Genomic DNA, 17,456 nt, shown 5'->3' on the forward strand with positions numbered 1-17,456 from the left:
ACTGAATATTTTGACAGATATAGATAGATTTGCATTATTAATAAAAGCATATTCAGGACTACAATACTTTTATACTAGTATATAACAGAAACATACATCAAATGATAAATTATCTTACGAACAACACTTTCATTTAGCCCACTCTCTAATTAAGAATGGTACTAGGTCTTTGCTCCACTATTATTTCAACATTAAACATACAAAAGTACATAAAGAAACTGGCTGTCCTGAATGCCATGATATCATACTTCATACTTAGCTAAAAAACAAGATCATCAAGAAAAAGAGCTGAAAAATAATCTCAGTTAGACAAACTCAAAATACGACTGGTTACCTTTTTAGGATTGCCTATTTTTAAAAAGGACTCCTAATTTATTACTATGACTTCAACTACTCTGCTTAAACTAGAACTAATTTCTAAGATAGTTAATTATCAGACATTATTTATATCAGTTCTGATTTTTTATTTATGGCTATCAAAAGAAAGCATCTGAATACAGTTCAGACCAATTGGCCATCTTGCTAAAGCCCCACCACTCCATCTACTCATATTAATTTATTCAATTACCTATCAAATAATGTTGCATAATTGCCTAGTCAAGTTCCTTGGATGTTTCATAGGAAATTTTAATATAATGCATAAAGGCAAAGATAATTGCAAGTAACATGCTGCTGAGCTGCCACTGAGGAGTAACCAAATTGTCTCCTAAAAAGCACCTGACTGCTGGAATACGTCCTGTTCACTGATGGAGCAAAGTTTCCTATCTGACGATTATGCTTCCATTAGCATATTCTGAATTCTAGAACTTCTGTTCTAAGTAATCATGTGAACAAGCTCCAGAAGTATCTACTTTTCAAATTTGATGAGTGCACTTTGTTCTAGTCATCTGTCCCTTTCTGCTCTACATACAAGAAAACCTCACAAAGGAGGGTTGTCTTTAGTCTCCTCTTCTAGTGAGAAGAAAAGGAGTACTTGTGGCACCTTAAAGACTAACCAATTTATTTGAGCATAAGCTTTCGTGAGCTACAGCTCACTTCATTGGATGCATACTGTGGAAAGTGTAGAAGATCTTTTTATACACACAAAGCATGAAAAAATACCTCCCCCTACCCCACTCTAGATAAGCTATTACCAGCAGGAGAGTGGGGTGGGGGGAGGTATTTTTTCATGCTTTGTGTGTATAAAAAGATCTTCTACACTTTCCACGGTATGCATCCGATGAAGTGAGCTGTAGCTCACAAAAGCTTATGCTCAAATAAATTGGTTAGCCTCTAAGGTGCCACAAGTACTCCCTTTCTTTTTGCGAATACAGACTAACACGGCTGTTACTCTGAAACCTGTCTTCTAGTGAGCAAGTCCAATGAATTACTATGCTTATTGCTGATGAAAAAGCCATTTCTTGGAGAATCAGTGCAGATCCCTATTGTACATTCCCCCTCCAAACTACATTTTTCATCCTCTCTAAGATAAAGTCAATATTCAGTGGTCCAGGATACCACAATCCACACCTACATAGGAGTCTCAAAAGTGACAGAAAAATGTACTGTATTCAGCAAGTCTCTTTTATACCGAGTGAAGCAAATGGCTCATTCCCAAATAACCAGCTCTTCCTCTTTCAATTTTTTCCCCATTTTTATTAAAGGTACCAAAGTCAATACTTGCCATAGGTAAGAGTATAGATGGCTTTCCCGGTTGTATCCAATGCAGTTAGACATGGGGTTTTTGGCTGGGTGGTCCCCCAGCGCTGCAGAGCAGCCAGGAGTGATGGGGGCCAGTTGGTAACCACACCTAAGGGTTCGCCTTTAAGTACAGTCATCTGACCTCCCTCTGGCTTTGGCTGATTTGGGTCAGGCTGTTGTACTAAACGAAGAAGAACATTAAAATTACAAAATTTTATGCTTGAAATGCATGTGTCATACTTAACATCTCTGGAGTCCATTAACCAGTTCCACCTCTCCGTTTCTCACAGCTGTAGTGGCTTATTTCATTTTTAAGATGATGCTGTTTAAGGATCTGTGGGCTTCCTCCTTGTCAGAAAGTGTTTACCTTGGCTGGCATTTTTTAAATTCCAAATCTTCTATTTCACAAAAGACTTGGACAGATGACTAGTGAATTTGAATCCCAAGATCACTCTACAGCTCTGCTGTGGGAAAAAGACACTTCTGCTAACATGTCTTCTGCTTGTTTGCATAGAGGCAAGATAGGCAGCAACTGGGGACAGGTTAGTAGAAAGGTAGCATTCCCAATTATTAGAGCAGTGGTTCTCAACTCTGGTTTACTGCTTGTTCAGCGAAAGCCCCTGGCGCATCAGGCCGATTTGTTTATCTGGTGCGTCCACAGGTTTGGCCGATCGTGGCTCCCACTGGCTGCGGTTCGCAGCTCCAGGCCAGTGGGGGCTGCGGGAAGGGCACCCAGCACATCCCTCGGCCCGTGCTGCTTTCTGCAGCCCTCATTGGCCTGGAGCAGCGAACCGTGGCCAGTGGGAGACGCGATCGGCCGAACCTGCGGAAACGGCAGGTAAACAAACCGGCCTGGCCGGCCAGGGGCTTTCCCTGAACAAGCGGTGGACCAAAGCTGAGAACACTGGATTAGAGGGATGTTCATTTTTGGGCACTAAGTTCCCACATGATTGATGCTAAAGGTTTGAGAGGACTGGGGGACAGGTAGGATTGTAGAATATATTTAGACAGAGCACGTATCAGCGTATCAAAAGCCAAACCAGTACATTGCTTCTGTGTGTTAGGACAAGTCTACACTACCATGCTACATCGGCACAGCTGCACCGATGCAACTGTGCTGCTGTAGCGCATCTGGGGAACACGCACTATGCCAACGGGAGAGCGCTGTGCCGTCGGCATAATTAGTCCACCTCTGTGAAAGGTGGAAGCTATGTCACTGGGAGAGCGTCTCTCGCCTTTCATAGCGTGGTATGGACAGTGCTTTAAGTCGACGTAACTTATGTCACACAGGGGGGTGTCATTTTCACACCCCTGAGCGATGCAAGTTACACTGACTTAAGCAGTCGTGTAGACCAGCCCTTAGATATGAACTACAATACAAAAAGAGATCACGATTAGGCTTAGGATTAGAGAACATTTGACATTCCTAATATTTTAAGGTAAAAAAACCTCCCATCATCATACTATACTACTCATAGTATATTACTCATTATTAATATTATTATATTATTTACTCATCATATTATATTACTATAATTTTGCTCTTATTGAAGATTTAAATAAAATCATCTTTTGAAAAGGTCAGCCTCAAAGATGAATGTTTCATAAATTTTTGAACACGTGCAAAAAAAAGTTAGAAAAAACTATTTTGCAAATATAATTATAGTGGTTGCAACTGGTGGGACTGCTATTAACATAAGAATATTAAACATGCAATATTAAATATGAAATCTGCAAAAAAGAAAACAATGTTTATTTAGTGACATCTAGCAGTATTAATAGCAAAAGTTAAAATAATTAAAAGAGCTGTGATATTCTACACTAGTGTTGGCACAAGGTCTGACAATCTGAAATACTGGACATACCGTAACTTGTTTTGTACTTGGAAAAGACAAAAAAGATAAACAATATGCTGCCAAAGAACACCAACTCTGCCACGATGTAAGCCAAGAGCATAGGGGAAAAATGTTTTATAGTACTATTTAAAGAAGCAGAAATCCCTCCTCTCACATAGCTTGTGGGGACAATCAGAAAACTGTGGAGATATTAGTTAACAGCTCTTACACAGCTGTTACCTTCGAGTAGTTCTTCAAAATCATCAACAAAGAACTCTTTCAGTGGTGGGCGCTTTGGTCTTTTCAAGGTGTTTAGAAGTTGTTGGATTTTTGAGGAAACTCTGCTATTCACTGGAACACCTGTCAAATTCATATAAAGAATGAGCAGAACAGAGACTTACATATACTGTCCTCCCTAAACAAAATCTGTCATCTTTCTGATAACATCGGCCCATATACTGAGGAGCACATTTACACTGTGAAAGTGAAAAAGTGGGTGAAAAAGGCAGTTGTCTGGAAAACAACCCCATCAATAGCTTTAAACAAATATTAAGGTTGCTTTAAAGCAATGCTATTTACTAGCTGTTTGCCCACTCTATGTGCCTTCTCACCATCTAATCTAGCTGCAAACAATGCTGACTTTACAAAGTTAGATAATAAACCTGAGTAATGGTGTAGGATTAACCAACGGGATGCTCAGTTTGTTTTATATAGGATGAAGGGTTTTTGCTACATCAATATTTATTCAACGTCAAAATGTGTAAAAAAAATAAGATACTGTAAAGGAGATAGTATTTTTTTTAAAATTGAGTGAGGTTTAGAGGGTTTCACAGAGCCAGAAAAACACTACTACAATACACAACTGGACAGAAGAGAGCTGACTTATTTTTAGCTTTTGCTTATCTCAGTTTGGGGATTTCCAAGTTTGAGATTCAATATACAATTATGTTTTTGAAACTAAAAATGCTATATGATTTTTTTTTTTAAACACACAAAACATATAGGTTTACTATAAAGATGGACATAGGCCAGTCTGGTTGCCCAGTGGTAACATTCCCCACTGCAAAATGGGAAACCTGGGATAGATTTCCAAGCTCTCATTCACTAGGCTATTACAGTGACTTAGAGCACTTCAGTGGCAGCATACTTGGCCACTAAGGGAGAACGAATGATGCACATCGCTAAGAGTAGCCACCCTCTGACTGATTAGTACATAGCATTAACTTCTTCAAAACCCTCTGCTGGAAGGATGGTGGCAAAGAAATGAAACAGTACGCTAAAGGATTAAAGTGGTTCAGTAAACAATGTGCCATGCTTGCCACTATCTGCCCTGAAAAAAACACAACATATAACTTGACGACTAATACACCTTGTACTGAGAAAGCAAAGGATCAGGTGTCAAGAAAAACCATATGGAGAGGGAATATGCATCTCTGAACCACTTCCTGGCCACAAGGAACACAGCAGCTTTGAACCAAGTTACTGACTTTCTCTGTCACAGTGCTGTTGAAGCTCATGAATGGGAAAAGAAAGGGGACTGAGCTTCCAGAGGCAGATCTTCCAAAATACAAGACGGGGTAGAACAGTGTGTCAAAAGGCATGATTTACAAAACATCATTCCAGTCAACTTCACTTCATGTTTGAATCTTTTACTCTATAAGAACAGTTGCAATCCTCTCTCTGATCCCTAAGCTTCAGTCCCTGCCATATACACACTGAACTACTCAAGTCTGAATCTGAATGACAACATACTTCTAGAAAAGAGATTATCCAAATATTACTGATGAGAGTCTAACTGGAAAGCTATAACCATTGCTGGTACTGAACAAACAGCAAATATAATAGCCTATGGTACACTGCATAGGCAAGTCAGGTACCATGGCAAATGTTATATAGACTCTGTCTATTCAGTGATGCAGAAAAATGGCCAGGTGTTGGAGAGTGGAATCATTTTGACATATTCACCATCTGCAGTTTCTAGTATGCTGCTGTTGTAGCCCCTAGGAATTCCTCGTACTGACGCTACTTGTGGTCGCTCATGATGCAAGTGTTCCACAAGACCCGTTGTTACGTCAGGAGGAGCGGAGTGGTTATCTGTGAGGATATAAGAAACAGACACAGAAGGCACATCAGACATCTTAGTTATTAAGATACAAAGTTGCCTCTCACTGTCCACTTATACTTTTCCAGCTTTTTCTCTGCAGAACCCCAAGCCAGATAGTAAGAAAGAAAACGGCTAAAATATTGCAACAGACATCTTTGGGATTGGTCAGAGCAAGTTTTGGTGGGCAGCCAAGTCCCTTTCCCGAAGCCAATCTGATCACTTTGGAGTGAAACTAGAGGGGACCTATTGTGGGTGAATAGAAGGAAGGAGTGAAAGGCAGGCAGCCTCTGGTCCAGCTGGCAGAAGGGGGATGCTCCCAGAATCCAAACTAGGAAAGGAAGAGACTGAATTAGGCACTTCAGGGAGCCTCCCAGCAGGAAGAGTAGGGAGTCAGTAAGAAAAGGTCTCTGATGGGAGCCTCAGCCCATGGATTGCAGCAAGTGCTGATTTTAGATCTCCAAGAGAAAGACATTTGTGGGAAGACCCAGAACGCTGAGGACCAAACAGGAGACAAATGCAGCACAGTTAAGCCCAAAAGATGTTGAGGTCCACATTTAAGGATGGACTTTTGTCATAAATATAAAGGGAAGGCTAAACCCCTTTGAAATCCCTCCTGGCCAGGGGAAAGCTCCTCTCACCTGTAAAGGGTTAAGAAGCTAAAGGTAACCTCGCTGGCACATGACCAAAATGACCAATGAGGAGACAAGATACTTTCAAAAGCTGGGAGGAGGGAGAGAAACAAAGGGTCTGTGTCTGTCGGTATGCTGGTTTCTGCCAGGGATAGACCAGGAATGGAGCCTTAGAACTTTTAGTAAGTAATCTAGCTAGGTATGTGTTAGATTATGATTTCTTTAAATGGCTGAGAAAAGAATTGTGCTGAATAGAATAACTATTTCTGTCTATGTATCTTTTTTGTAACTTAAGGTTTTGCCTAGAGGGGTTCTCTATGTTTTTGAATCTAATTACCCTGTAAGATATCTACCATCCTGATTTTACAGGGGGGATTTCTTTATTTCTATTTACTTCTATTTTTTATTAAAAGTCTTCTTGTAAAACACTGAATGCTTTTTCATTGTTCTCAGATCCAAGTCTGTGGTCACCTATGCAAATTGGTGAGGCTTTTTATCCAACATTTCCCAGGAAAGGGGGGGTGCAAGTGTTGGGAGGATTGTTCATTGTTCTTAAGATCCAAGGGTCTGGGTCTGTAGTCACCTAGGCAAATTGGTGAGGCTTTTTACCAAACCTTGTCCAGGAAGTGGGGTGCAAGGTTTTGGGAAGTATTTTGGGGGGAAGGACGCGTCCAAACAGCTCTTCCCCAGTAACCAGTATTAGTTTGGTGGTGGTAGCGGCCAGTCCAAGGATAACGGGTGTAATATTTTGTACCTTGGGGAAGTTTTGACCTAAGCTGGTAAAGATAAGCTTAGGAGGTTTTTCATGCAGGTCCCCACATCTGTACCCTAGAGTTCAGAGTGGGGGAGGAACCTCGACAACTTTCATAACTAGGTGTGTGGTTCCTTTGCAGGAGTGTGTGGCCCCTCTGTGGTTAGCTCCAGGCTGGATCAGAAAGGGGTAACCGTGCCTTGTTCATTGTGTTATGCCCTCATTATTTACTCGTAAGGGTTACTGCCTGTCTTTTACACTCTCTCTGTTAGACTGAGTGAAATTCCTTGTTTACTGTGAGAGTTTCATTCTTCACCGGACACTCTGAATGTTAAGAGGCCCATGTGGCTCTAATAGATGGACAGTCTTCAGCACTCGGCTCCAGAGATTACAGCATGGTTGTCACAGCTACAAACACTTAGGTCTGGGCTACACTGGGGGGTGGGGTGGGAAGGGAGGGGGCGGTTTCGAACTAAGATACGCAACTTCTCAGCTACGCTATTTGCGTAGCTGACGTCCAAGCATCTTAGTTCGACTTACCTGGGTGTCCTCACAGCAGTGAGTAGACCGCGGTGGCTCCCCCGTCGATTCCGCTTACTCCTCTTGCCGAGGTGGAGTACCGGCGTCAATTTGGGGATCGATTTATTGCATCTAGACGAGATGTGATCAATCGATCCCCGATAGATTGATCACTACCTGCCGATCCGGCAGGTAGTGAAGACGTACCCTTAATATTTCTGGGTACCAATGCTCACAGAGAAGCAGGCTCGAGTCTGTGAGAGACAAGAGCGAGTTGCAATCTGGTGGGATAAATTCAGTTTAAGATGCGGCTGGCATGAGATGACGGAAGACACATTTCCGTCTTGTCACCATTTACACACATTTTATATTTTAATTTTACATGGAGGAAGCAGCAGTGCCCCGGGCTGAAGCCACTGAAACAGCTTCTAAGGTTAATGGCTGGGATGCATCTGCAAAGCTGAAGTTTAGAGATGGGTTCCTACGTGGAGAGGCTCCTCATGTGTATGGAGGACTAAGTTGAGAAGTGAAGCAACAGTAATCGCCTGAAAACTGCCCTCCAACAACCAGCATGTGATGACTGAGATCACACCATCTTCTTCAACCTAGGTAGAGTCCACCTAGGCCTGTGGCAATGACCGTCAGTTACAGTTTTCCCTCAAGAGGGTCCAACCACCCAGGATCAATATGTGACCCATATTAGGGAAAGAGTTCAGAACGCAGCTACAACTGAAAAACCCACCATCTTGAAGAAGCAATCAGGCAGGCATCAGAGCTTGAACTGGAGACCCTAGATATCCAGAGTCCTAAGGAGGAGCTGCGTGAACAGAGCAGAGAGATTGAACTACCTTTGCGAGGCAGGAATACCCTGCCCTAGTACTGAAGGAGGTGATCTATGTCAATGAGAGCTGTGTAGTGACCTAGTGCAGCTCAAGGAGACTGAAATCCAAAGGAGGATTTCAACACATCACAGAATTCTGCACTGGCAAGGCATGGCTGCATCAGAGAAGTGGTCAAGGATGGAAACTGGAGCTTTAGGCAGCTGGATAGAGGACAGTTGGGACTTTTGGGAGCTGGGGAGATGTGGGAGGCACTGGGGGATAAGCAAGTTAGTGAGCTATTTCTGCAAAAGTGACCAGCAACAAAACAGTTAATATCGACAATTACATTAATCGTTAGGTTCCAGAGGAAACGATCCATTGAAACGAATGGGATAGCTTAAATTTTGTAGAGCTATTATTTCCGTTTGCCTGAAGACTCAGGATAACAATACTGCATTCGGTTCACTGATCTTCACGCCACAAGAGCCAGATACCCTTTTCTTCCATTAAAGTTTAGACTCCACAGCACAATTCTGGGGCACACTCAGGATCACAGAACACTCTGGGCTTTGATCATAACTTGGCAGTTTGCATCCATCAGACGTGCCCACTAAAATGGCCAAGACAGAGACCACCATCACTGTTTAAAAATTAACAACATATTGTAATCTAGTTCTCACAAATGGAACTCCACGAACAGCAGTGAAAAGTGGAGTCACAGAGCAAATGAAGCATAAACATCTGAAGTGCAAACTTTTCTACACCATCGCACCAATAGGACTCAATTCAGTTCTGGAGGAATCACCCAGGGGACAAAGGTAGTTCTGTTCTCATGCCTATTCAAATCCTTGATATATGTTGAGAATACCTCCAAGGGGGCCACTTGTGAGCACTTGTGAGTTTCTTGTAAGCAGACGCTTGTTCGCAGCAACAGCTTGTAAGAGCAATCGCCGCTTACGGGAACATTTCCCTTGGGAACACTTTCTCTGCTGTGAATTGTCAACACTCCTCATAATAGCAACAGCTGCTTAGGAGCAACAGAGCAAAAGAGCACCAATATGTTGCTACTAATGAGCGTCTACTGTATTATGTAAGTTGTCTACCAGGTACTTACAGGGGTTGGTCCTGCTTTGAGCAGGGGGTTGGACTAGGTACCTCCTGAGGTCCCTTCCAGCCCTGATGTTCTATGATTGTACTGAACTGAGATCACAAACTCCTTTCACAGGGACAAAACCCCAAAATGTCAAAAAGTAATATTTAGTTAGTCACTCTCTCAGAACAGCCTAAACTGGAAGGGACAACAACATGTGGTAACTGAATATGAAATCTGACTTTTCAAACCATTTAAAAGGGTTTTATGATAGAATATTGAGTATTTGGCATACACCCAAAATGTCATTGGTATGTCCTATTGAGCCCAGTTTTGATTACTTTATTAAAAACGGAAACATTCTTTGCTTTAATAAAGCACGAAAACAAACACTGACTTAATGTAGCACACAAGGGAATGCAGCACAGACGAGAAAACTGAAGTCAAATGTACATATGAGCTGCTGACTGCAACATTAATCCACAAAACTCATATTCTGCTAAATTTACAGGGTCCAGCCTCAAGTGACAATATCTTGCACAGCTCACGATCCCTGAATGTTCCTCCCAAAATGATCACTCAAAATCACATCTGCTATGTGGCTTTGTCAATAAAAGGTCAGAAGAATACCACCACCTTTATTTATACAGGTCATGAGCTGGGAAAGGGAATTGGAAGCCAGTAACAAGATAATCTGAGGGAAAGAATCTTGGGGTATATGAGGACTCTAAAATTGGGAACTAAAGTGGGAAGCTAGTTTAGACCTATAGATTTGTATTAGATTTTCATTGTTTTGTCTTCAGGTACCCAGTCAGTCGAACAGGCCTTTTAAATAACTAAAAAGCTACTGAAATTGAACCAGAACAACCAGAAAAATAAAATAGTTAAAAACAAAAAACAAAACAGGAATTCAGTTGGAATGGCAAGTGGGTCCTCACATAAAATCTGGATCCAGATCTACTTCTTTCTTGGGTTCACTCTTCAACCCAACTCTTCTCAACTCAGCATTGCAAGGCTTGTCTACACAGAGTAGCAACACACACAACAGGGGTGCGATTGCTGAAGTACACTGAGATGCTGAGCATTAAGTGGTCCTTTAATTATTTCAACTGTGCTGATCACATATCCTGACCTCACAGCTCACGCTTTTCAGTCCTCCTTTCAAATCCAGTGCCCTCCCTTGTACCTTTCACTATGTTGTTAGTCTGAATTTAGTGTACAATTGAGAACATTAAATATTCTGAGCGGTCTTCTCTGGAAAATTACTATTCAAGCTGACTTGAATGTCTCACTATTGTTGTACCTACCTTCAGAATACTTTATAAAAGCACCTTGGAATATAAAATGTGTGAGTATTGTTGAAGTCACCCATATAGTTTTGTTCTACTCTACTTATCCTTGTGAACATACTCGTATTTACTTTAACAATCGCTCCACAAAATATACAAACAATTATTCCAATCCTTCCAAGTTTAGATTGCTAATATCCTTCTCAGAGTGATTAAGTACTGAGAGCCACATAACTCCATTGTGTGAAACAGAGAATACACTCAAAGATCCAATTGGACTTTTCTATTCTACTTACACTCACTGGAGTCCAAAGACCACACGTCTTTCTAAAGACAGTCTGAGGTTGAGCAGCACTAACGGCTGACACAAACCACAGTTCTAGTTCCTTTTGCAAGCCTTCAAACAGGCAACCAGGATCTGGCAATGGTGCAATGCCACCCCCAGTTCCCCATATTTATAGAGCTGTAGGGAGTAGGGGATGCTCCGGGGACATGAAATAAAACATCCCTGGTGGGAAGAGAAAGATGGACCCAAACTTATGGCTGATGGTTGGTTTATGTATAAGGAATTGTTCAGACCGATTACTAATGGACATACATTCATATAATTAAAAACACCCTCAGAAGACAGCACTAGCAAAGGAGAGCGTACTATACTCAGCCACAGAGCTGAACCCTCCTCGTCAGCTAGTCAGGGTTAAAGAACAGTGAGTAGAGAGAGAGAGAGAGAGAGAGAGAATATGAACACTTCAGCCTCTCGGCGCTTTCTAAAACACTAGCATTTCAACATGGAAACAAATCCTCTTGTAAAAAGTTAAGACCAGATTTCTTTCCTATTAATTCCCAAAGTGGAGAACAGATCCCTATATAAACAGAGGAGGAAGCTGGAGATATGAAGAAGGGACACACTCCCCTCCCCAAGAGAAGCTTTCTGAGAGGGAGAGAAACTTCCATCTCTCTATCTGGGCTTCCATTCATTCCCTGCTGCATGAATGAGCTGGAGAAAATGGCCCATCTGGGGGGAAAGGGACTTGAAGAGTAGCAGGACAACTCCAGTTCCTACCAGCAACTGCCTGTGGAGAGTCCAAGGGAGCCTGATGCTGCAGAGAACTGGGGCACCTCGTGGTCATAAGAGAAGGTGAAGGTGCCCCGTTGGAGCCTGGGTATGAATTCATGGACTGGCAGCTTCTTTTATCATTCTTAATTCTGATGACAGGCTGTAGAAAAACAAAAGCGGGTGCTTCAAGCTCAGCCTGAGGCAGAAAGCAACTGGAAAGCAGGCCCGCAAAGAGCTTGGATGGGGAGGAGCTGGGGACGAATCCTTTCCGGCTGAATGGCTGCTTCCTTCCTGATGGAAAGGAGACAGGAACACTCCCCCCGATGTATCAGAACCAGTGGAAATCATACCATAGGAAACCAGATTTAGCAGGCTGGCTGGGTTTGAAGTGTCGTAAATGAACTACTACATTGCTGTAATTTTCCACACAGATACTGAAGCGATTCAGTCTAGAGGATACACCGAGCAGACAGCAGAAAGCATAGATCATTGTGCAAAGTCTGAGGATGGTAGCTGGAATGGTGGAATTAATGAATATATTCATCAAATATTCAGTTAACAGTCTTTTCAGTTAAGTGTGTTTCAATTAGTGTTGGAGAAAGGTCTGTATGTTCATTTTGTAAGTCTACTGAAGTGCTTCAATATATTTCAGCAGGACCTCTGAAATATTTGCAAAGCAAATGTCTGTATATAATACATTCAGGCAACAGACCCATATAAACAAAGAAGTGAGATAAGTAAAGTGACCAAGTCCCAAAGTCTTAAGACAGAACTCTCATTGTCTTCAATGACCGCGTCACCTGTGTACGCATGAGGTAAGAACTTCAAGATATAGAGCAGAGGTTAATTAAAAATAACTCATTTTACGCTGTATTTTTAAACTTCTTCAAACAATTTGGTAAATGTATCGAAAAATGTACTGTTCCCCACTCCCCAAAGGATCTTTTAGTATTATATAACCACTAGATCATTATTAAACACACACACATGCACAGACACAGCATCAACCTTCCACCAGTCTAGATGAAATAATCCCTTACACTTTAATTCTAGAAAGAAAAGGAGTGGGCTTTTCTCTGTACCACTGAGCTGCAGAAGACCACTATTCTGTAAGAACTCTCTAGGATGCGTCCAGCACCCTGGTAACCCTGAGTTCTAGCCCTGCAGTGTTAGAGAGAATGAGGCAGGACTATTTTTTGAACGTGGGTTACAAAAACATTTTGTTCAACAAATATTTCTGTGCTTTTCACGTCCGTTCCAATATTAAGTGTCATTCAGAACAAGTTGCATAACTTTCCTCTAGACAATAACTCTATACCCAGATGCATCATGTACACGCTGTTAATCCAAACGTTTAAAAACATGTGGGTCAGCACCTAATATAAATGTAAATCTTGTATAGCATTCCAACAGACCTCTTGTTCATGGAGGTTTTCCAACTAAATTACCTTTGAATCCCAGATCCTGAAGTTACTTGGGCTAGACAAGTGGATGTCAGAAGACATGTCCTGAACATTTGATACCTCCTTTTGAAATGGTGTTTCTTATGAACTAGAAAAGGTACCTTTGATTCGATTTACCAGGACACTAACGTTTTAGCAAGGGAATGCTTGTTTGCAATTTGTAAGTATCTATTTCTGTTTATAGTGGAAAACAATACACGACACGTACCTGGCCCGTGGATCATACTTTAGTTAGGAATACTGCTTAGAAGAGTATGGCACTCATGAGAATACCTGACTTTAGTGTTTAACCACACTTATATTTTTCAGGTTTGCTTGATCAGCTCTTTACTCTTTTTAGCGACAAACAGGCGGCTCTTTTACTGACCTAGCTGAGCGTGCGCCATAAGGTCTGCAAGCACAGTGGCAGCAGCGGCGGCAGCACTGGAAGCAGCAGCAGGTTTCCCTCCGGGATGGGATGAGGTGGAGGATGCAGAGGATGAGGTGGAGGAACCCTGGATAACCCGGTTAAGCCAGGGCTCTACGCTGGAATGGCTCTGGAACGGAGTGGAGGTGATCCGCCCTTGCCGACGTAACGAGCCCTCATCTTCTGAGGCAGACGATGTGTCTGTGATTAAAATAATGATGACAGGCATGTAATGTAGGAATGACCCAATAAAGGGGAACATGAAGTCTTTCCATGTTCTCCATTTGTCGTTTCTCATGCACTAAACATGAGACACATGTACTAAGCATATGGCACATTCACATGCACAAATTCTGTTCCACTGCCACCCTTTCACAGGGTGCTTAACTTCTATGCAGGATCAATGGAAAACAATGTCTGACAGCAAAACATTGCATTTTAACTGCTTTATTTGGAATGACAAAAATATAATCTGCTAAATAAACCACTTCTGCCTAAACTATTGAATATATACCGTAACAATGTGGAATAAGGACATATACCCTTCGCGCACACTTAGTGCTCTCTATTTTTGTGTAGTCTGAGTAGAACTACCCGCACAGTTAAGAATTAAAAATTCAGCATTGTTTTCCATTTGAACCCCTGCATAGCTTGATTCCTTTTTCTAGATTCATAAAACAATTACAGCAAAAAGCACACCCAGAGGCCAGCTCATTTACTGCTAGTAAATCTGTGCTGCTCAATGAAATATTTATTTTACATTTGTTTAGTTTCATCACAACTATAAAAAATTAGGAACCCAATCAAAAAAGGTATGTGTATTACATCTAATCGAGTGCACTACATGGATGAAACTTATTAAGGCCTTTTGTTATAGTGGAGCCAGCCACGCATTGCTACAGCTAAGGTTTGATAACTCCTATTTTAACTGCCTGCTTAAAGTTATTTAGAACTTTCTGAAACTTTCATCTTCTGGACTAATATTCCATGTTAGAAATCACCACCTTTGGGCAGAAGACAAACAGCTCAAGGAAGTAAGGTTTGCTTGGTTTTGAGTGACAAAGCAGAGGGAAATTAATTTTGTTGCATTATGGAAAAATTCTTTTTTTTTTTTTTTAAACAATAGTTCTCCAGACAAAATAGCTGAAGTCTGAAGCTGAAATTGGGCATAGAAGTAGCCATTGCTGAAGAGGGTTGCATGGCCTTTTCCTGAGAAAAACTGGTTCTTGCCCGGACAGAGGTATGAACATCTGAATCTCAGTGTTCACAGCATTTATTTTATTTTTGCTACGCTCATTAAATGAAAAACTAAGGAATGACACAGCGCACATGTTATCAACTAACGAGTGTCACAGCAAACTGGTTAGTAATCAATAATCTAAATACATTCACACTGAAAGAGATAACTGAGTCTGAGGGAAAAGCTTCTAAAGACTGTAAGGTGAACAGAAGTGCCCTTGCCAGGTTTTTTAAGGTGTTAAATTGTGGAGGAAAGGTTCCAACCAGCCTTGGAAGGAGTGAAGGGGCTGAGACAAGGGTTGAGGACTCTGAATGACTCTCAGGACTATTTACATTCCCTCAGTCTCCATCAAACCCCACTGGGCTGACAGGTTTCTCCTGGCCATAACCTGACAGACATTTTAGAGCTCAGCAGCTGGGGAAGGTGTCTTGCTGGGGAGTTCTTAAACTACACAAGAACAGCCATTGTCCTTTGGTGAAGCCTAGGATCTCTGCCAGGCCAGACATTTCCCAGCAGCAGAGATCCTGAGAGTCACAAGAGAAGGGTCCTTTCGGAGAAACAGCAACAGTGCAGGGGAGAAGTGGTGTTCAGATGGGGGTCTAGGAGCCAAATAGCTTCAGATTATGGCATTTACACTGCTCTGTACAATTTGCATAAACCAGCAAAATCTTGGAGGTTGAAGCTCCTCCTCTGGATATTTTTCTTCCAGACTTTCTCAAATGATGCTACATGGGCAGGAGACAGAGTTAACGTGGAATACATACAATCTTAACTTTGGTATTTCCTAATCTTTGTATGCTTAACGGTTCAAATGTAATGTACTATGAACAGTTTTGATATGGAATTGCATGAAGAATCCCAGATTACATATAGCAACAAACATGAATATTGCCAGATAACTCCAGGGAATAATGTATGAAGTATCAAGAATTTAACACTCAGTAATTTGAGAATGACTGGTTTTAAACAGTGCAAAGATATGAGAATTGGAGATCACCCTTGTAAAGAGAGAATCATCCAGTGGCTTCAACTGGGCTGAGTGAAGCTAAACTTGCAGATCTAATATCATCTGACCATTTCACCTCAAATTATGGATTTATGCCAAACAGGACATATTTTGAGTAAAAATACATTTATCTGTAACAATAGTTCTTTGAAGAGATACAGCTGTCAGAGATCAGCAGGCTTGGATTTGTACCCTGTGGATAATACTTCTGGGGAACTCCCATAGTTTAGAAGTTCTTGGCTGCTGTCTCTAGCAGGGGCCATTGCAGCTGCCTTTCTAATGAAGCCAAAGCATAAACCCTTAATGCCTGAACTTGCACTTCCTCTGAGGCTAAAGGTGAAAACTGAATATGCAAAAAAAGTAACCAAAGAGGGTTACCAACCCCTCAAGTATGAAGGACATTCGGTGGTGATCAATCTCAGATATATCTCCAGAGAACCATAGTGACAGATGAGTAGGTTTCTTGTCACCAAATACATATGCTCTGATAACTTTCCATACTTGGTTCTTGAAGAGCTGTGCAGAGAATGCTATGTCTGCCCTACAAATCTCCCTAATGAAATCTGATCACAGGTTAGCTGCAAGAGCCAACATCCTTTGGACCAAATGTATGTCAGCATGATATCTGAAGTCACAATTCAATAACATTTATGCAGGAAAAAAAACACATTCAGATGGACACAAGAACATGTTAACAGGATGAGACTAATTGATTAAAAGGGAATTTAAAAATCTCTGAAAGGATTTTATCCTTGAACTTCAGTTTAAGTCACTAAGATATGCAGCTTCCTCACCCTGTAAACTGAAGTTACGGCAACCAGGAAGTGACAGCTTGTATGAGAAACTTCAGTTCCCAAGTATTAAGAAAACTTCTCCAACGTAGTCAAAACCACACAGACAGATTAAAATGTTTACACACATTAAGTCCCACACAGGTCATGATACCAGGAAACTGAAAATGATGTACCCTGAACATTATTGCAAAAAGCAAAAGTAGCTGGTAAAGGTGCTATTTGGAAAGAAGTCTGTTATCCTGATTTATGAACAGCGGTGTTCATGAGGAGTATGAAAAATGGTCCACGTGGGACTTTTTTCGATAGGCCACAAATATTTTCCACTTGCACTGAACACCCATCTGCTAGACTATTTCCAGGCAGTTAGGTGAACCTCAGAGACCAACATCCTTCAACTTTAACCCATTAGCAATCATGCGGATTGGGAAATGTATCTAGGCTTAGATGCAGGAAAGTGCCATGATTCCATATACTTGGATGTGGCAAGCTTCTCAGTGCAATGGGACTGGCTATCAGCATTTTTACAAGGTCAAAAACGCTATTTCCTTGACCAACAGAGGATCAATACCTTTTTTTTGACCTTAGTCAAGTATTTACTGCCAGAGGATATTCAGACATGAAATTTCCCTTCCTAACCGATTGGGAAGACATTGTCCAAAGGAAGCTTTTTGGTGATGCACACAGAACACCAGTAATTTTGCATTCATAGAAGGGGCGATAAAATTATTTTCTACTTGACCAGCCCCTGATCCAGGATACAGTAATGATCAAC

General features: G+C 41.5%; 1 protein-coding gene across 17 annotated transcripts in view; it reads right to left on the reverse strand.

Annotated features, from left to right (window-relative positions):
• The window catches only part of DIP2A (disco interacting protein 2 homolog A), a 248,545-nt gene that overhangs the window by 83,860 nt on the left and 147,229 nt on the right, over positions 1 to 17,456 (reverse strand). For 12 of the 17 annotated variants that reach the window (XR_012154401.1, XR_012154402.1, XM_073306935.1 and 9 more), the window contains 4 exons: positions 13,606 to 13,845; positions 5,481 to 5,609; positions 3,756 to 3,875; positions 1,664 to 1,861 (listed from right to left, as the gene is read on the reverse strand). Coding sequence is in view for 15 of the 17 variants with exons in the window: in XM_073306935.1 (XP_073163036.1) it covers positions 1,664 to 1,861; positions 3,756 to 3,875; positions 5,481 to 5,609; positions 13,606 to 13,845 (687 nt within the window). In the remaining 2 variants the exon portion in view is untranslated. Of the gene's footprint in view, positions 1 to 1,663; positions 1,862 to 3,744; positions 3,876 to 5,480; positions 5,610 to 13,605; positions 13,846 to 17,456 lie in introns of those variants that run through there. The other 5 variants (XM_073306937.1, XM_073306948.1, XM_073306938.1 and 2 more) reach the window with 4 other exon arrangements.

Source organism: Lepidochelys kempii, chromosome 11 (genome assembly GCF_965140265.1).
Source record: "Lepidochelys kempii isolate rLepKem1 chromosome 11, rLepKem1.hap2, whole genome shotgun sequence".
Taxonomy (NCBI): Eukaryota; Metazoa; Chordata; order Testudines; family Cheloniidae; genus Lepidochelys; species Lepidochelys kempii.